The sequence below is a fragment of the Urocitellus parryii genome, assembly GCF_045843805.1.
Source record: "Urocitellus parryii isolate mUroPar1 chromosome 13 unlocalized genomic scaffold, mUroPar1.hap1 SUPER_13_unloc_8, whole genome shotgun sequence".
Taxonomy (NCBI): domain Eukaryota; kingdom Metazoa; phylum Chordata; class Mammalia; order Rodentia; family Sciuridae; genus Urocitellus; species Urocitellus parryii.
In genome coordinates, this window is record NW_027551776.1 from 1,080,783 (window position 1) to 1,100,865 (window position 20,083).

Here is a 20,083-nt window from a genome sequence, read left to right on the forward strand (position 1 = left end):
TGCTCACAGCAGCTGCTATGGTTGGAACATGTCCCCCAAAAGTTCATGGGTTGGAAACTTTATCCTCAAATTTACATGTTGGCTACAGAGTAGCTGGAGGTGAGGCTTTGGGAGGTAATTACAGTTAGACCATGTCCTTAGGGAAGGTCCACCATGATGGCATTAATGGCTTTATAAGAAGAGGAAGAGAGACCAGAGGTGAAACATTTGCTGTCTCACCATGTGTTGATGCAGCAAGAAGTCCCTCACTAGATGCACCTGTCCCATCTTGGACATCCAAGCCTCCAGAACAGTGAGCTAAATAAACCTCTATTCTTTTCTTTTATTTATTTATTTTTAAATTTTGAGACAGGGTCTTGCTAAGTTGCTTGGGCTTTGCTAAGTTGCGGAGGCTGACCTTGAACTTGTGATCCTCCTGCCTCAGCCTCCTGAGTCACTGGAATTACAGGTATGTACCACACTCAGCTAAACCCCTATTTTTTGTAAAACACCCAGGCTGTGGTATTCAGTTCTAACAACAGAAAATTCTAAGAAGAAAAGACACTCATAATTAAGAGGAGAAATTCAGTTCACCACCAATGAGCCATTTCATGAACAGGCAGAGAGAGGTCTTGTTTGCAAATGACTGAGTAGAAGCAGGATCATCTTCTCTCAAATGATAAGCTAAAAAATACATCTCTGCTTTTAGGTGAAAACTCCTGTGACACGTCTCAGTCTCTTCTCAGCTTTAAGATTGTTTGCTTCTGTAGTCCTCCCACTATATCAAGATTTAATAGCTGAACCTCTGGGTCCTGCCCCTCCAAATATCCTGCTTCTCCCACATCATCATTCTACTGAATGACACTAGCCTTTAACCAGCTCTCTACATGGGATTAGCCTTGACTGTTCCTTTGCCATTACCCCAAAGGCTTGCAGCAAATCAACTTGTGATTCTGCTCTCCAAAGAGTTTGTAAATCATTCATATTTTCTGGTTCCCTAGTTTATCTTATCCTTATTTTTCACTTGAGAGAAATTGCAGAAGCTTCTTACCAGGTTTCCTGGCCTCCAATCATACATTGTCTCTTTATTTTCTGTACTCAGGTCATGTGTCAAGACTCTATGCTCAGAGTCTTGTTTATACACACACACACACAAGTGACTTCTTAACTTCAAGTCCTTTAGCAATTTCCCGGGGCATCTCAGATGAATATTCAAGCCTTCAAGTTAGCACCCAAGCCTCTAGCCTGATGTAGCCCATGACTGGAGAGGCAGCCCCATCTCTAACACCCACTGATCTCCTCAACACAGAACTTCTACACCAGCCATCCACACAGGGGTCAGACTCCCCCTAGCACTGGGGACTTGGACACCAGGCTGTTACTTCCTCTGCCTGCCTCCAACTGAATTGACTTACCTACCTTCTGCCCCATTCAGGCATCTCTTCCTTTTCCTTGAACAGCATGTCTTGACCCAATAGAAATGAGACAGCTCTCCACATAGTGCCAGAAAACCTCCCACTCCCCACCAACTTCCATTTCATCCTATTTACTACAGAATGGATTGGCATAATTTTCTAAAAAGGGAAAAATACTAAATATTATAGGCCTGTAGGCCACATAGTCTCTGCCAAAACCATACAGCTCTGCAATTATTAGGAGAAAGTGAATATAGACATTATGCAAATGAATTGGTATGGCTGTGTCTCAATTAAACATTATTAACAAAAGCAAGCAGCAGTCCCTGGACCCTGGTATGTCAATTCCTAAGCTGTATCAAGGCACAACTTCTTCAGGGTGCTGGTAGCTCAAACATTGCACTTCAGAACTCATGGGGGTGGCCTGACTAGGGCAGAGTCAGGCCCCTTTACCATCAATTTGAAAAAACAAAACAGTTCATTGTTTTCCTTTTTGGTATTTTCAAACTCTGTACATTCCACACTTTTTAATAGTTTGAAAATTATTGTTAAAGGAATAAATAATATCATATTTTACCTTAAAGTGTTCTGGGACACAATTTTTTAAAAAGTAATAAAGAACTCTAAATTTGTAGTAATTTTCAATTTTTTGTTTAAAAATAAAATGTACAATATGTGCTATTGGAGTTGGCATGGAAAAGATGAATACTCAGCCTGAGACCATGCAGATGGGAAGCGGTGGCAATGATGGTCCCAAAAAACACTGTGACCAGAGTTAGAGGAAATTGAAATCTTAATATCCAAAACACAATTGGTATAATATACAATTTCCCATTTCCACTACTGTCATTCTTGAAACCTATTATGGTTCAAATATGGAATGTCCCCAAAATTTCATGTATAGGAAGCATGGTCCCTAATACAGCAAGGTACAGAGGAAAGCTAACACAAAGTTAACACACTTGCATGCCAAAGCAACTGGCCATTTTCCCCATAAAGCATCTCTTGGAACCACCAGAAGACAGATCACTCCATGTAGATGCATCCTGATTTGGCTCAGGAAGGGTATTTATGTTCCTGTCAGATTATAAACATCTTTTCATAATCTTTTTTATCATTTGAGACAGGAATGGTCTATATATCAGTAATTATTAATTCCTTTGCCAGATGGATATGTTATGAAATCCCCTGCATTATTATAATAAATCATGACTGTATATGAGCAAATATGAATGTTTTTGGCAGACAGAGAAGTGGTCTGGGTAGATGTTTTGGTGCCTTGCAGAGGGCTGGTGAAAGCCTGGGATTGGGGATGTTTGTTTTGTCCTGTTTTGAAACTAATCTATTTTTTTTATGGAGTATTGAACATGTAGTTAATAGGTATGGCCTAAAGAATAAGAGAAAAACAAATGTTTTTCTTATTAGAATGAGGGCATATTTTTAGACATTAAACCATCAGAACCATAAAAACTTACAATTAGTGACTATATTACCATACAAAGTACTCTCAGCTATTTTCATAACAACTTAGTAGCCATTAACTCAATTTTTACTTAAAGAAGATTATCTAATATTCTAGAAATCTCTAAGGAAAGGTACATACATACTTACACACTTCTAAGGATTTTAAGTGTGATATGGAAAAATCTTCCCATTTTGGTGACATTTACACATATGCTCATGTATACTCGTGAATATAAATAAATATATTTTATATCATATCAGGTATTAAACCCAGGAATGCTTAACCATTGAGCCACATCCCCAGCCCCAACTTTTAATTTTTTTTTTTTTGAGGTATAGTCTAAGTTGCTCAGAGCCTCACTAACTTTTAAATTTTTGATCCTCCTGCCTCAGCCTCCTGAGCCACTGGGATTACAGGTGTGCATCACTGTGCCTGGCTCAGATTCTTTACATAAGACAAATATTGAGGATTCACCACACTTTATAAGGTAATTCTGGCTATACTAAAACAACTTCCTGTGATTATATTGATAACTTAGGCAACTGCCAGTGAAATATGACTTCTAACCTTTGACCTCTAACCCACTGGACAGTTGTCACCCTGGGTAGGAGCTCTGTCCTGAAGATACCAATGTCAGTGTTATTTTATGTCATCACAACAATAGCAGATGTCATTGTTTCTGTTCATTTAATTCTCTTCTTAATTATTGTCCATCATTGCCAGAATATTTATATGTTGAACAAGGAAATGTACTTCATAAAATCCATGCTCTGTAGCAATCCTTGGACTAATAAAGTAAGTGACATGGATTCTTAAAGGAAATCAGCACCCCATGATTTGATGTCTGGATCCTCTCCTGACACCGAAACTTGGGCACTAGAGCTAGCTGCAGTTACTCCTTATGAATAATGGCAGTTTCTTTGCCATCTCCCATACGCCCCCAAAAACTATATTCTGAAAATTAGGATTGTAGGTTTCTGACTAAAATTATTTGTCTCTTTGATTTCACTACAAAAGAATAAACTGTGAACATGACAACATAAACATTTGCATTTAAAAAATCTGAGACAATATTTCACATACTAGGGAAATATGGTCTTTATGAACACATTGTCAAATTGCAATTGTGACTTAAAGTTTATTGGCTATGACATGAAATTTCAATTAGTGATAAATTTAGAATAAACTTCTTGTACAAAGTATTTTACATAGCTATTTCAAGAGGTTCAGAGGCATGGATGTGGAAAGATTTAAGGAATTTGTTTATTTATTCAGTATAAACCTTTTGCATACCCTGCTTCAGAAAAGGCATTAAACTGGGTATATCTGGTACAGGAAAAAAAATTTTAGTCTATATGGCTAAGCTTATCCTTTTAGCCAAAATGATTTAAAAGTTAGATAATATGGTAAAGAAGAAAACTTGAATAAAATTACAATGCTTAACAATTTTATTATACTATAGTGATAAACTTTTGCTTTTCTTATCTTCATTGAAGTAGTGCAGTGCTTAGCTCTGGGGCAACTGGGGAATCTCTCTCTTTATTTTGCTTACAACATTGCTAAAATTCCCTGAAGCATCAACCTTTCTTGAAACAAGATTTACTTCTCATTTTCACTATAGAAAAGGGAGCTAACCACATATGACTTTGATTTACTGGCCCTCACTGATCCACTATCTTTTTAGAATAGTCTAATCTGTTCTCTGTAATGAGACAATTTTTAAGAATATCTATATTTGTCAGTATTTATTCGCATCAGTGATTACAAGCATCAGTAATACTCTGTAAAACTTTAAGTGATTTAAAGGTATATGAAAGGAAAATCCATGAGTGTGTCTTCCAAGACAACACTGTTTGAAAGGAACAACTGTTTAAAACCAAAGATGTTGTTCTCTTATTTTCAATGTGTTACAGTTTGGATCTTAAATATTCCCTAAAGGTCTAAGTGTTGAAGACTCAATCCCTAGCCAGTGGAAGGTTGTGGAATCTTTAAGAAGTAAGCCTGCTGTCATGAAAGGCATGAAAAAAGTGTGTTTTTACAGTTGTGCCTGTGTTTTTAATTAAAAGAAAGAAAGAAAGAAAATACTGAAACAGGTGTGCTGTAATGATCTAGGATGGCCCCTACCTGTCTGTGATACCACAGGAGTCTATCTGAAGGTCGCTGAAGTTTCCCAGTTCCCCCTGCTGTATTGAGATGGGATCCACCACTGTGCCGCCAATGGAGATAAGCTTCAGGCAGCCCTGAAACCCTCCCAGGGGATTTTCACATTGAGAGCCAGAGCTGTTTTCAGGATAGCCTGAAAACAGAGACAAAGACAGGAGAAAATCAACAACTGTAACAAAGCTATTTCACAGTATTTATTGTATAAAGACTGTTGCTTCCCTTGTTTACAGGCACCTGAGGATTAGACTTCCTAAACCACCTAGAAAGGTCACAGATATGAGGATGATAGTGGGGTAACAAGAAGAAAAGCTGTAAATAAAGAGAGAGCATGAAAATAATCATTAGAGTCAAGCTTATGGGAAGACAAGAGGAAGAAAAGATGTACAATCCTGCAAATAGTTATTGCACCTTTGATTTAAGCAAAGCAACACAAGAAAACAATACTTGTAGCATAATACTAGACCATATAAACTAAAAGACATGTTACAGTAGTACCAGAAGAAAATTATAGGCATATCAATACTGGCTAAGTTTAAAATGTTTGAAAAGTAATTTTAAATTGAATATTGACATAAATATGCTGAACTTACCTAAATTTTAAGTTCAATATCTACTTTAATGTGCATTTGGACATATATACATACACATATTTTAATATTTTATAATAATTGGTCATATAAATCTAACTTCTCCCATATCTTTTGAATGAGGCACTTTAATCAAACATCTTTCAACTTTATTTTTCAACATTAATGATCAAAAATTAACAAGTGTTTTTATAATGATATGGCACTGCAAATAAGAGAAAATTAGCATCTATAATAGTCCATTTAAAAAGGGCAATATTAAAAATTAAATTTTACAAGTCCTGCCATCTCCACCATTAATCAGTTTTCTTTAAGTTACGAACTGCATTTCCTATATAGTAGTTTTATCTCACATCTCGATTACTCTAGATGACTGTTATGGTTTTGATATTAGGTGTCCCTCAGAAGTTCATGTGAGACAATGCAAGAAAATTTAGAGTTGTAATGATTGGATTATAAAAGTCTTAATCTAATGTTAATCCTCTAATATGGGTTATAAAATGTTAATGTTAATCTAATGTTAATCCCCTAATATTGGGCTATAAAAGTCTTAATCTAAATTAATCCTCTAATATGGATTAACTTCACGGTGACTGTAAATTGGTAGGGTATAGCTGGAGGACATGGTTCCAGGGGGCGTGCTTATTTTTTCCAGGGGGCATGCATACTTTGTCTGTGAAGAAGGCAGTTTCTCTCTCTCTCTCTGCTTCCAGGTGGCATGTCCCCAGCTGCTTTCCTCTGCCACATCTTTCTGCCATGATGTTTCGCTTCACTCCAGCCCAGACTAACTGAGTCATCAGTGTCATCAATGGTCTGAAACCAAAATATACTTTTCCTCCTCTGAAATAGTTCTTGTCAGGTCTTTTGGTAACAACAGTAAAAAGCTGATTAAAACAATGACAATGATCTTATAACAATGAAGAGCAAGGACATCTCTTTGAAATCCAAATGAAAGCAAGAAGAGTCCACAGCATATCCCTTCAGCCCATATGAAGACAGCAAGCACTTGAGTATTTCCTCACCCTCTAGTCAGTTTCCCTTCTCAAACAGTCTCAGGTTTTTAGATTTGCATACTGTAACATAAGCAATGAAAAAGAGGGAAGTAAAAGAAAAGGAAAGAGGATGCAGCACCTGCAAAGAGCTTTCATAATAGGTAACTCTTTGAGAAAGTGAACACTGCACAATACAGCCCAGTCCTCCACCCATAGTGCCTTTTCAGGACTGAGGTGGGCCCTCCCCAGGGTCTTAAGGGATCCTACAAGCTTCCAGTGACAGCCCTCTTAGGGGCTACCTAGCATCCAATGATGCAGTGGAGAGAAACGGTGCCCGAACTCCTTGGCTCAGCTGGGACATCCCCAAGGAGCATTGCTGCTGAGTCTCCCTGAAGTCTTCTGAGTGTTCTGTTGTAACAGCATTATTGCAGCTCAGCTTTGTCCCCCATCCACCTCCAGTGGCTCTCTCACCTTTCCAAAGGTTGTTCCAAATTAATTCTCCCCACTAAGCCACCTGTGTAAGAATCTCCCACAGAGTCTACTTTCTGGGGAGCCCAATCTAGAACAAAGAAAAATAAAATTTCAAAGCATTTATTGAATCCAATACTTAATTTTCATACGCAAATGTTAAAATTATACAGCATTTAAAAAAGACTGCTGTAAACCCTAAAAATTATAGATTTTATGAGAAGTATAATTGAAAACAGTAATAAAATAGTGGAGAACATTTATTTATTCTTTGCTTTAAAAAATTATGTTTCATTTTTATTATTTCAGAACTGTTTTTAAACTTTGTAGATATGTTAATATTAATTAATTATCTTTTTTTGCTACATGTTTTCCAATGATTTAATATTAAAGAGTTCTAATGCTGATATTTATAACCTTATTTTTAAGACTAGTTTACTTTTTCAATTGAAAAATTTGTTATTTGACAGGTAACTTGTGAATTAATGTAAGGAAATGACAGGGCTGGGTGTTGTGGAGTACTTGCCTAGCACATGTGAGGCACTGGGTTAGATCCCCAGCACCACATAAAAGTAAATAAGTACAATAAAGATAATGTATCCATCTACAACTAAAAATATATTTTAAAAAGAAATGACAATAACCTGCATATACAATAGTTCAAAATATTTTCACTAAGCACCAAGTAGAACAGTTTCCAATCTTTTTACCAAAATCTCCTTTATCATTCAAAGACTGCCCCAAACTTAGATTTTTAATCAAGAAATTTAAAGCTGCCAATCAGAGCTTCCAATTAGCATAAGATGACAAGGTTAAATCCTTATAATGTGAGTAAAAATAACTTGAAAGCTTTAACCTATACTTTTTTGGGGGGTGGGGGTACCTGGAATTGAACCCAGGAGCACTTAACCACTGAGCCACATTCCCAGCCCTTTTTTTATTCAGAGATAGGGTCTCACTGAATTGCTTAAGGCCTTGCTTAAATTGCTGAGGCTGGCTTTAAAATTGTGATCCTCCTGCCTCAGCCTCTGGAGCCACTGGGAAAACAGGCATGCACCACCGCACCCCACTGTAACCTACATGCACCCCACTTAACCTATACGTTCTAACTGAGGGAATCAGCTGATTTTAGGAAGGAAATTATAGGTTATAGGTCCACATGCCAAATATTATCCACAAAGCACTGGAACAAAATGAGTAAAAAGTATCATACTTGAAGTGAGAACAAAGCATCATATAAAATATATGGTCTTATATCTTCAAGGGAATAATTCTCAATTTCTATGGGCATACAATGTAGCAAGGGGTACAGAATCAGATAGGATTCACTGACCCATAAGGGAGAAAAAAGGAAGGACAATGGGAGGAATAAAAAGTCCTGTGCCCTGGGATGAAATGGGAAGGGTATTTGGAGCCTTCATAAATCAGATGGTATCCAGGCCAGACCAGGAACATGAGTGGATGTCTGCGCATGTTGGGGAAGAATCTTCAAGGCTGGAGAGAACAAAATGAACCAAGCCACTGACCCACAGACCTACTATTCAAAAGAAAGCAGAGTGTTTGTAAAGGGATGCAGTCTAATAAGACATGAATAAAACAGAAAAAGAAACACTTCCTTCAATGAAAGGGCAAAGTACCTTCCCCAGTGGAGACACCTCATGCACTCTGTGGAGGTCACATAGCTGAGGATCACTATGCAGGTCACCCGGAATCCCAAGGCTCTAGATACCTGGCATCAAATCCATGGGCAAGAATATTCCTTCATGTAAACTGTCTCTTCTCCAAAAATTAAAATAACAACACAAGCAAACAAAACAAAACTCAAAAGTATAAGAATCAGAGTGAGCTTTGACCCCTGGTGCTTCACTCGTGTCCCAGCTGTCATGCTAGGGAGACAGGGTCTGCTTTGTTATTCACACTGGTTCATTACTACCAGGCATCCAGCATATCATGTCCTAATACAGCTCCCCTCAAAAGCAGTAAACACCACACAAAACATAAATTTACTAAAATAAAAAGAAGCATCAAATTAAGTATCTACTATAACACTACGAAACTAACTTAGCATATTTTAACCCTTTTGTGACCCATTTATAGAATATGTGCACTCTATAGTGTGCACTCTGTAATGCTTTGGAATCCTTACAAACATTACATTAGATTGCTGTTTTAGTCAGCTTTTCAACTGCTGTGACTAAATGATCCAACCAGAACAAGTGTAGAGGAGAAAAAGTTTATTTGAGGGCTCACAGTTTCAGAGGCTTTAGTCCATAGAAGGCTGGCTCCATTCCTTGGGGCTTAAGTTAAGACAACATCATGGTGGAAAAGTGTGACAGAGGGAAGTGGCTCACATGATGATTACAAAGTAAAAAAAGAGTGACTCCACTGGCCAGATACAAATATATACTCCCAAACCATGCCCCAATTCTCACCTCCTCCAGTCACATCCTAACATTTCAGTTACCATTCAATTAATCCCTATCAGGGGATTAATATACTGATTGGGTTAAGACCCTTACAACCCAATCATTTCTCCTCTGAACTTTCTTGCATTATCTTAACATGAGCTTTTAGGGGAACAACACATCTAAACCATAATAACTGCTCTTCTTGATACAAAGTCTTGAAACAGCAAATTTACATATAATTCTATCAAAAAAAGGCCTATAATCAAACTCCTTCCCTGATTCTCAGACTACTTTGATATTTTTTCCCCTCTGAACATAACAAACTAAAAGCTGGAGACAAAAAGATCAAGACATAATAATGGGAACTTTTTATAAAACAAGCAAGAAGCCTTAAGAAATTATGTCGGGCTGGGGATGTGGCTCAAGCGGTAGAGCACTCGGCACTCGCCTGGCATGCGTGGGGCCCGGGTTCGATCCTCAGCACCACATACAAAGATGTTGTGTCCACCGAAAAACTAAAAAATAAATGTTAAAAAATTCTCTCTTCTCTCTCTCTCTTTAAAAAAAAAATTATGTCATCACACTAATACTCTAAACTTTGCTACAAACCCTCATTTGGTGTTATGGAGTGAACTGATCAATATAATCAATAAGTCATAGATATAGGTTACAGGTATAAGGCAAGATAGAATAGATAATCAATAAGTAACAGACATAAAGACTACAGGAATAAGGTAAGATAACATAGATAAGCAATAGTAAGACATAAATTCATCAGGAATAAGCCTTAGTAGAAAAATCATGTAACTGTAAAACAGGATTTATGTCAGAGGATAAGTCAGTGTGTCAGTATAGTTATAAATAAATATAAGCAAGTAGGTTAATATAGATAAGGTGAGATTAACATAGCAACTTGATCTTATAGCCTTGCATAGGATAAAAGACATAGGGTTTATAGATATTGGTAAAATGACAGGTGAAAATGTGTGTGTAGGCCATAAGATAACTTTAGTTTTAAGTAGGCATCAAATAAGTTACTAGTACTGTGTAAAACAATTGCTCTCGTAGAGACTCATTAATCATTTGCAATAATTCCCGCCTTGCTGGGATTATGGGAATATGGTCACTGTAGTCATTTTAGTAAAAAAAAAAAAAAAAAAAAAAGTGACTATAGAAATTCCATCTTAGTTTCTTTGTTACTGTTCCTATGAAGAGAGAACTGCATGAACCCATTTTTAGGAAATAGAATCTAAAGCTGTTTTCTTATTTAAAAATTTGTTTTTCTGTACCTTGTACCCCACAAATTGTACCCTACTCAGGATGCAGTGGTGGTCATGGTAAGCTACATCCTTGGTTTGAATGCTCTTGTGAGTCTACATGACTTTGAGACTGTCACCCCACCAACCCCTGCCCAAATTCAGGATGTGACTGTCTAGCACCTGCTTGAACCCAGGACTGTGGTCAACTGAACTGCAAAGCTAATGCTTTTTTTAAAGATTCTTTTTACCGCTTGCTTGCTGACTGGAAAATTCCAGTACTGCCTGGAGCCCCAAGGCCCACTTATTAATATTTTAATTTCTGCATTTGGCTAGCTTACATAAACAAGCCACTGAGTTATGGTTTTGTGTTTATATTCTCCTTGGATGGATCAGGAAGCTGCTTTCCTCTCACAGAGCTTGAATCTCTACTGTGCATGACAGTCCCTGGTCAGGTAAATAAGGCTCTCTTTTGATTTGAAATTCGAACTTAGAGTGCTTTCTGGAGTGGCTCCTCATAATATTTTTTTCACCAAGTTATAGGCGTTTTATAAAGTACTCAAGCAATTAACAGTTCATTAAAATAGGGGAAATTTTTAGGTGGAAACAAAACGGACACCAACTCATTTTTTGGCAGTCTTCTAAAATGCCATGCCCACACAGAGGGACATTTGCTCACACAGAGAGACATCCGCACAGGGTGCCTTAGGTACCTGGAGCACAGAGATACTGCCAGTCACCTGCTCTAGGTAGACCAAGGAGCCAAGAGTGGGCTTTTTGTGTCACACATAGATGTCCTCCAGCACCTGCTATAGTCTGTGCCTTAGCTCTGTGAAGGGCTTCTGCACCACTGTGTCTTTCACCTGCAATTCATTCCTTAGTTTTGAGACATTCTCTGTGATTACTTGCTCTAGTTTCTAGAAAATAAAAAAACTGCAATCTTTTATGTGGGGAAAAAACATCCTGTCTGTCTCACAATATCCAGAAATTTATGGATACACTAGACAACACCAGTTCAAGTTGCTTCCTGATGGTGCCACTGACATAATCCTGACTCACAAGAGAAATAAAGCAAGCCTTGAATGATGACTCCAACTCATCCACCAAGAATTGCTAGAGTTTTTCATTTCAGAGTGCCAGGCGCTGCCTGAAGAAGCCAGGTCTGGCCTAGGAGTCCCCGTGGGAGTGACCCGGCCCCCAGTGGGTACCCTGAGAACCCATTGCCCAGCAGAGCCACCCTGTCTGCAATCACTATTTGACCTTTAAAATCAAATTGGGCAAATAATTTTATGAAGTAAAGATTTTAACCACTATATACAGGTATTTTTTTCTTTCGTTTCTATTTGTTCTTTTGTCTTCAGATCACTGATGCATTTTCAAAGAACAGGATATTAAAATTCAGCCTCTTCTTACTCCAGCACAATATGTGCTGGCTTTCTACCAAAGGATTTTCATAAAATGCACATAGTTGATTTTCACTTTTCTCACAGTGGCTGAGACTTTCAAAAATGCTGTGCATCTTGACAAATATAATTGAAAACAAGCCAAGACCTGCATCTGGTTTAAAACAATTGACAGGCAACATGTAATCTTAAATTAACCTCAAAAAAACTTTGATATTTCAAATTTAATGTTATATCAAAAATATTCATTAAACTCCAGAGCCTTTCTTTATGCTTATTTTATGTGCCAATGCATTTATTTTATTTTTTATTTTTTTCAATGCATTTATTTTAATTTATAAAAGAATTTCTGAAGGGTTGGATGCATTTGGAAGAAAATTGATATATCAGTATAGAGGTGTCTTCTACTTAGAGTAACTTATTAGGAGCATTAGGAGAAGTAATAGAAACATTTCTTTATTGCTTATTTTTAGTTATAGAGATAGAATTAATTTTGATATAAACATAAAGGATGGAATATATCTTATTCTAATTAGTTCCCCATTCTTATGGATGTACATGATGCTGGGATTGACTATGGTTATTAATGTAAAGACAAAGGAAAAATATTTTGGATTCTTTCCACTGTCTGTCCTTTTCTTATCACTATCCCCTTTCCTTCATTCTCCTTTGTATAATCAACTGAATTTCTATTTTTCCCCCTCTCCCCTTATTTGGGTTAGCTTCCACATATCAGAGAAAACATCTGACGTTTAGCTTCTTGGAACAGGCTTATTTCACGTAGCATGATAGTTTCCAGATCTATCCACTTCCTTGCTAATGTCATAGTCATTCTTCTTTATGGATGAGTAATACTCCATTGTGTGTATATACCAATGGAGTGTATATATATATGCCTAGGTTGGTTCCACAGCTTAACTACTGTGAATTGAGCTGCTATAAACATTGATGTATCTGTGTCACTGTAGTATGATGATTTAACTGGGGTCAAATGGTGGTTCCATTCCAAGTTTTTTGAGTAATCTCCATTCTACTTTCCAGAGTGGTTGCACCAATTTGCAGCGCCACCAGCAAGCAATTTATGAGTGCACAGTTTCCCCACATCCTTGCCAACTTTTATTGTTTTTTGTAATCTTGATGACTGACATTTTGACTCGAGTGAGATTATGTCAGTAATTTTAATATGTATTTATCTAATTGCTAGAGATATTGGACAGTTTTTCATATATTTGTTAGCCATTTATACCTCTTTTGAGAAGTGTCTGTTCAGTTCATTTGCCCATTTATTTATTAGGTTATTTGTGTGGTTTCTTGTTTGTTTTTGGAGCTAAGTTTTTTGAATTATTTATATATCCTGGAGATTAACTCTAAGATGCAAGTAGCAAAGATTTTCTCCCATTCTGTAGGTTCTCTCCTCACATTCTTGATTGTTTCTTTTGCTGTGAAGAAGCTTTTTAATATAATTCCATCCCATTTGTTGATTCTTGATTTTACTTGTTGCACTTTTAGGAATCTTGTTGAGGAAGTCACTTCCTAAGATGACATGATGGAGAATTTTTCTTTTTCTACTTTTTCTTCTAAAAGGCACAAGGTCTCTGGTATCATGCCTAGGTCCTTGATCCACTTTGAGTTTTGTGTATGGTGAGAGATAGGGACCTAATTTCATTTTGTTACATATGGATGTCCAGTTTTCCCAACACCATTTGTTGAAGAGGCTATCTTTTCTCCAGTTTATGTTTATGGAGTCCTTGTGTAGTATGAGATAATTGTATTTATGTGGGTTTGTCTCTGTATCTTCTATTCTGTACCATTGGTGTTTATATCTCTTTTGGTGCCAATACCATGTCATTTTTGTTACTGTAGCTTGAAGTATAATTTAAGGTCTGATATTGTGATGCCTCCTGCCTTACTTTTCTTACTGAGGATTGTTTTGGCTATTCTGGGACTCTTATTTTTTTCAGATGAATTTCATGACTGCCTTTTGAATTTCTATGAATAACATCTTTGGAATTTTGATGGGAACTTCATAGGCAATGGCAATATTAAGTCAAATATTTTTTGCATAATCACTAACATTATTCAGCATTAAAAGAGAATAAAATCTTGGCTTTTGCAGGTAAATGGATGAAGCTGGAGAATATGATGCTAAGTGAAATTAGCCAATCTCCCAAAACCAAATGCTGAATGATTCCTCTGATTTAAGGATGCTGATTCATAATATGCTGTGGTGGGGGGGAGGAGATGGATGGGAGGATTAAATGAACTTTAAATAGGGAAAAGGGGAAAAGGGAAGGGAGGGAGCATGGGGGTAAGAAAGATGGTGGAATGTGATGGTCATTGTTACCCTAAGTACATGTAAGAAGACAAGAAGAATGTGACTCTACATTGTGTACAACAAGAAATATGAAAAATTGTGCTTTATATGTGTAATATGAATTGTAATGTATTATGTTGACATATATAACAAATCAAAATAATAAAAAAGAATCACTAGTATTTCTTTTCTGCTTATTTCCCTTTTATCTAGATCATAGACCTCAAACTATTGCAAAATAAAATGTGGTATATTTTTCTTTTAGGAATAAAATTAAACCAAGTCCAATAATTACAATAAACATTTCTTAATGTAGAATTTTAAAGAAGAAGAAGGTCAAGCCACTAGGTACATGGCTCACTAGTCACAACAGAGAGAGAAGTATAAAAGGAAGGGAAATTGAGATTCAAAGCCAGCAAAAGCCAGGAATGTTCCATTTGTTCATGCAGAAGGTTTCTCCCAAGCCCATACAAAAGGTAAAATGATGGAGGTTTCTTCATTAGGGACTTCATTTGAGATTAAAGATGTAAATAGGGAAGTGGATGCTTACTGTACAAATAATAAAATGTATCTTTCACTAATGAGGAGCATCATTATGATTAAGTACCTGTGAGGAATACAAGAGTACCTGATACTTTATGCCACGGTACCAGAAAGAGGTCAGCAGAGTGAGACTTTGTTACAGAGTGGTCCCCTCATGTTTCACATATGGTGGCTTTGGTACCTTTGAACATAATTAGTATTCCCAACTCTGTGGAAGATCCTGTAGCAGGGAATTTTTAACTTTTAGTCACCCTTAATAGCAGGCACCAAAAGTATAATATGCTATGGTGAAATAGCTATTTGAAGAACACTTCACACACACACATACACACACACACACACACACACACACATCCTTAGGCTGGGAAAAAGATGATTAAATCAGAGTTCTAATGTGAGAAATAATAAATACTGCTATTTGTTATGGTTTATGATATGAGGTGGCCCCAAACACTCATGTGTGAGACAATATAAGAATGTTCATAAGTGAAATGATAGAGAGTTACAACCTAATTAATGGATTCATCCACTAATATGGACTAACTAGGTGGTAACTATAGGCAGGTAGGATGTTGGTTAGAGGAAGTAGGTCACCGGAGGCATGCCTCTGGGGTTTATATTTTGTCCCTAGTAAGTACAGCTCTCTGTTTCCTGACTACTGTGAGCTGCTTTCTTCTGTCATGGCCTTCTACTATGAGGTTCTGCCTCAACTTGGGTCCAGAGGTATGGAATCAGTTGACCATGACTGAACCTCTGAAACCATGAGCCAGAATAAAACTTTTCCTCCTTTAAGTTATTCTGGCAAGGTCTTTTAGTCACAGCAACACAAAGTTGACTAAAACACTGTTGAGTAGGTGAATCTCTCTCACAAGAAGAAAGCTGCATACTGAGACATCCAGACCAAAATATAGCAGATAACATAGCAAATAGTTCCATGCCACCAGAAGGTCTTGGTTTATGTTGCTGTCCTTTCATAATTACTCATATCATCCCTCTCATTCTCTAAAGTGACCTGGTTTGGACAATAAATTTATTGTCACCCTAACTATAATAGCAAGGCACACATATATGCTTTTAGGGTGAAGTACTATCACAAAATTTGGTTGACTATAGCTATAACATAATTGGGAATAAGGAGTTAAGCTTACATTAGGAAATAAAGGGGAAGAGAACTGGTGTACAGTGTCTCAGATCACAGGATATTGATTTCTTTGAAGAATCAATGTCATTAACTGACTTCCACTTAGTGGACCCAGGAACACTTTATTAGCCCAGTTGTTGTGACAGTGTGTGAACTGGGTGAAGTAAATTTCCTTGTTCAGTGTCACACATATTCTGGAACCAATGGACACTAATTAAAAAGAGAATTAAATGAACAGAAACACTGAAACCAACTACTCTTGTGATTGCCTAAAATAATTCTAATTCTGGGGTTGTCAGGGTGGAGTTCCTCTAAAGATGAAGTTGAGTGGCCCCAGAACAAACCTGGAACACCTATGCATTAAAGTTCTGAGTATAATATAGCTACTAAAAGCCAGAACTCAATGTCTATTCATCCTACATTTTCTCTACTGGGTTTCCTGGGAGTACAAATAATAGATACCTTTTTATCTAAAAAAAATGAGCAAACTGATATGTTTGAGTATTTATTTGCATGTGTGTTTTTACCTGATGAAAGCAGTACTTCAGTTTGTTAAATATTACATATTCTTTCTTCAGGAAAAAAAGATACATTTACATTGGCATAATATCTATAGAGGACTAAGTCTGAATTTGTGTCTAAAATTGTACTGTGGGAATTAGTTGGTTATTTACAGCCATGCATATAGAGGTCACTCTATATTTATACATTTCTTAGGAATGAAGTGCTGGGATCGCAAATTCTGAAAATATTTTTGCAACTAAGTGCCAATATGTAATTATAACAGAAAAACTGTTAAGTCATAATGAAGAAAAGTTGTCAAGCTCCCCTCCCTGTTAGGATGTTTATAATCTGTAATTTCGCTCATCTTAGGGAAATAGTTTCTCATTGGAAACTATATTAGCAAGAAACTTTTTGTGTCTAACAATAAAATTTTATGAAAATGCTCAAGAAAGGCCTGTTTTAACTCCAGATCTCTAGGGTCCCGTCGAATATATTGGTGGAACCAAAAGCTCGGTCTGTGTGCATAACTTATGTGAGTTCTAATGAATGCAACTTAACAACCAGTACATGTCACTTAAACTGCAGTATGTCACTTCTGCTTCACTGAACCAACTCTACATTTGAGCACCATAATATGGTACATAAAGAAAAATTTTTAAAATCACTGGTAAGATGATTCTTAGCAACTGTACAAGAATTATTAACAATTTTTTAAAAAATAGTAAATATGGGCACAATCAAAACATGTATCAATAGTAAAAAGAGACAGATAAGTAAACTATGATAAAATATTCATTGAAAACCATGCAGCAGTAAAAATTAATTAAGTTTGCCAATTCACATATACATGGCTGGATCTCAGAAAGTAATGAAAAAGAATAAAAGGAAGTCATGGAAGAATGCACAGTCTTACCCTATGTATTAAGTTAAAAGTGGGCCAGCACAAAATAAAATACTACTTTAAATTACTTACATAGATGATAAACCTATGAAGTGCAAGATAATAACTCCCTGGGAGATGAGTTTGAAGGAAGTAAGAGAAGCTTCAAAAATACTATAATGTTGCATTCTATAGGCTTTTAAGAAATATTAGTAATGCTGTATAAATGTGTGAATGTGGTCTATTTCCCAGTAACAATTCCTATCACATCAGTGTGTAAATATTTATGGAAAGTACTTATGCTCATGGCTCTGTGCATTGCATATTCTGAATATGTGTTATAATATGAAAGATGATTCTGTGATCTGAAAGCATTTTTCTCCAGTGTACTTTATTTTGTATCATTAAACAATACAGCAAGGATTTTGTTTCCTATCCCTTTTAGTGCTTCAGAATCTTTTACCCTTTGAATTATAGTTCTTGTATAAATTCTCATTTTGGTATTGAAGGAATTTGTTTCTCTGCAGAGCTATAAAATCTTTCATAAATAGCAAACATCTCATAAAACCCTCTCAGGATCAGAAATGTACCATATTTAGCAAACAAGAAAAGTACACAGTCCAATGTTTAAGGGTGTTGACACTATTTTACCTCTTGCAGTCATGGTTGCTCTAGGAAACTTGAAAGATTAAACAACTGGATTCATGGTTTGTGTTTCCATTGTCAATTCTTAGGGAGGGTTTTATATTTTCTTTTTGGGCTGGAAAGCTATCTCCATGATGATTTCAATCTTATTTTAGAAAGGAACAACTATAAAATGCAAAACAGGAATAATATCAAGAAAGGCATTAAGCCAAGGTTAGAAATAACTCTTACTATTGACAGGTCCAAGCATCTAGTGGCAAAAGTTTTTCACTTGACTACCCCAGGGATGGAGATTCATTACCCTCAGAGGCACTCTCTTGCTGGCTGAAGGGATCCTGGATGAACTAAATCGAAGACCCATTCAGCAAGCAAATGCTCCATTTACTGGAGCCCAGAGGATATGGCCTGGTGTTGACTTGGTAAAATGCATTGCTAAACAAGAGTAGAAAAATTAATAGACAATATCTTGCTCTATTGTACATAATAGTGCCCTTCCATATAGATGGCTTCTTAAACTCTAAAGTACTGAAGACCACCTGGGATCTTGGTCACATGCAGATCATGATGCAGAAGGTGAGGGGCAGTGAGTCAGCATCTCCAGCAAGCTTTCAGGTGTTGCTGAAGAAACATTCCAGGGAGAGGAGGAGCCAGCAGTCAGAATAAAGCAACTATGCAGTAATAATGTTGACAAATGAAATTAAAACGAAAGGTTGTAACAGCCTTTGGGGATTAGGGAAATTCCTTGTGATAAGAGTTAGAAATAGACAACAAGGATGCTCCACATTGTCTTCACATTAAAATCACCTGAAGGGCATTTAAAAAACCTCTGGCTCAGGACACAAGATTAGTTAACTCAGCACCAGCATCGTTTTTTTTGGTTGTTGATGGACCTATTATTTTATTTATTTATATGTGGTGCTGAGAATGGAACCCAGAGCCTCACACATGCTAGGCAAGTGCTCTACCACTGTGGCATGACCCCAGCCCTGCACCAGCATTTTTGAAGCTTTCCAGTAAATTGCCACGTGCAGCTGTAGTTGAGAACAACTCCCAAGAGGAAGCTCTATTTAAAATCAATCACATTAGTGCACATTTAAATAAGATCAATGAGTAGACTTGCATTTTAGGCCACAATTTATTGTCTTTGTCCATCAAAATTCCCAACTATCACTGAAAGAGAAAAATCATTCTAAAATATCAGTTTTCATTTAGCAATACCAGTCACCTTGGAATGTGGAAGACACAAAGACGGTTTGATTAATATGGCCTGTGCCTTTTACTTACCCCCAAAATAATAGGTATTAGCAGAATGAATCTGCCCACGCAGGGAATGGGCAGCAGAGGATGCATCATTGTCCACCTTCAAGCTCAAATGATTCCCATTAGCAGATAAGGACACAGAATGTCACTGACCATCATTTAATCCATCACCTGGAGGTAAACAAAGTGGGTTATAAGGGACCCCAGTACAGGATCAGTGCCTGAAAACAGTAGATGCAGACAATGGCAAGTTTGCTTGTCAACGACCACCACATCCCACCTCAAGTGCCCTGGGTTGTTTTTCTGTGTGGGATCTCAAAGGGAGACAGGGAAAGGCTGAGGAATGATTTGAGCTTCAGTAGGAGATCCTGAGAAGGTGATTAGGTGAGCCTGTAGCCTGCTCAAGAGGAAGGGATTATCCATGTCAGCTTGGACAGGGGCTTGTTGAGTTGGATTAGGGATTCGAGGGAGACTTTGTCTCTGGTTGGCCGGTTATGGACTGGTTTGTCTGGTTCTTATTATGTTCTAACAAAAATTATTATGTTCATTTGGGAATATTATGGTCTATATACCCATTGCCAGCACTATTTTTCACTTTCTCCCCACTCTTTAAGTCAGATAAGTATGAGGGAAGGGGAAGAAAAAGAAATCAGAATAAAA

General features: G+C 36.9%; 1 protein-coding gene across 1 annotated transcript in view; it reads right to left on the reverse strand.

Annotated features, from left to right (window-relative positions):
* The window catches only part of LOC144251463 (contactin-associated protein-like 3), a 181,886-nt gene that overhangs the window by 86,217 nt on the left and 75,586 nt on the right, over positions 1-20,083 (reverse strand). The window contains 2 exon segments of the mRNA XM_077794357.1: positions 4,984-5,155; positions 19,448-19,594. Coding sequence (XP_077650483.1) covers positions 4,984-5,155; positions 19,448-19,594 — 319 coding nt within the window.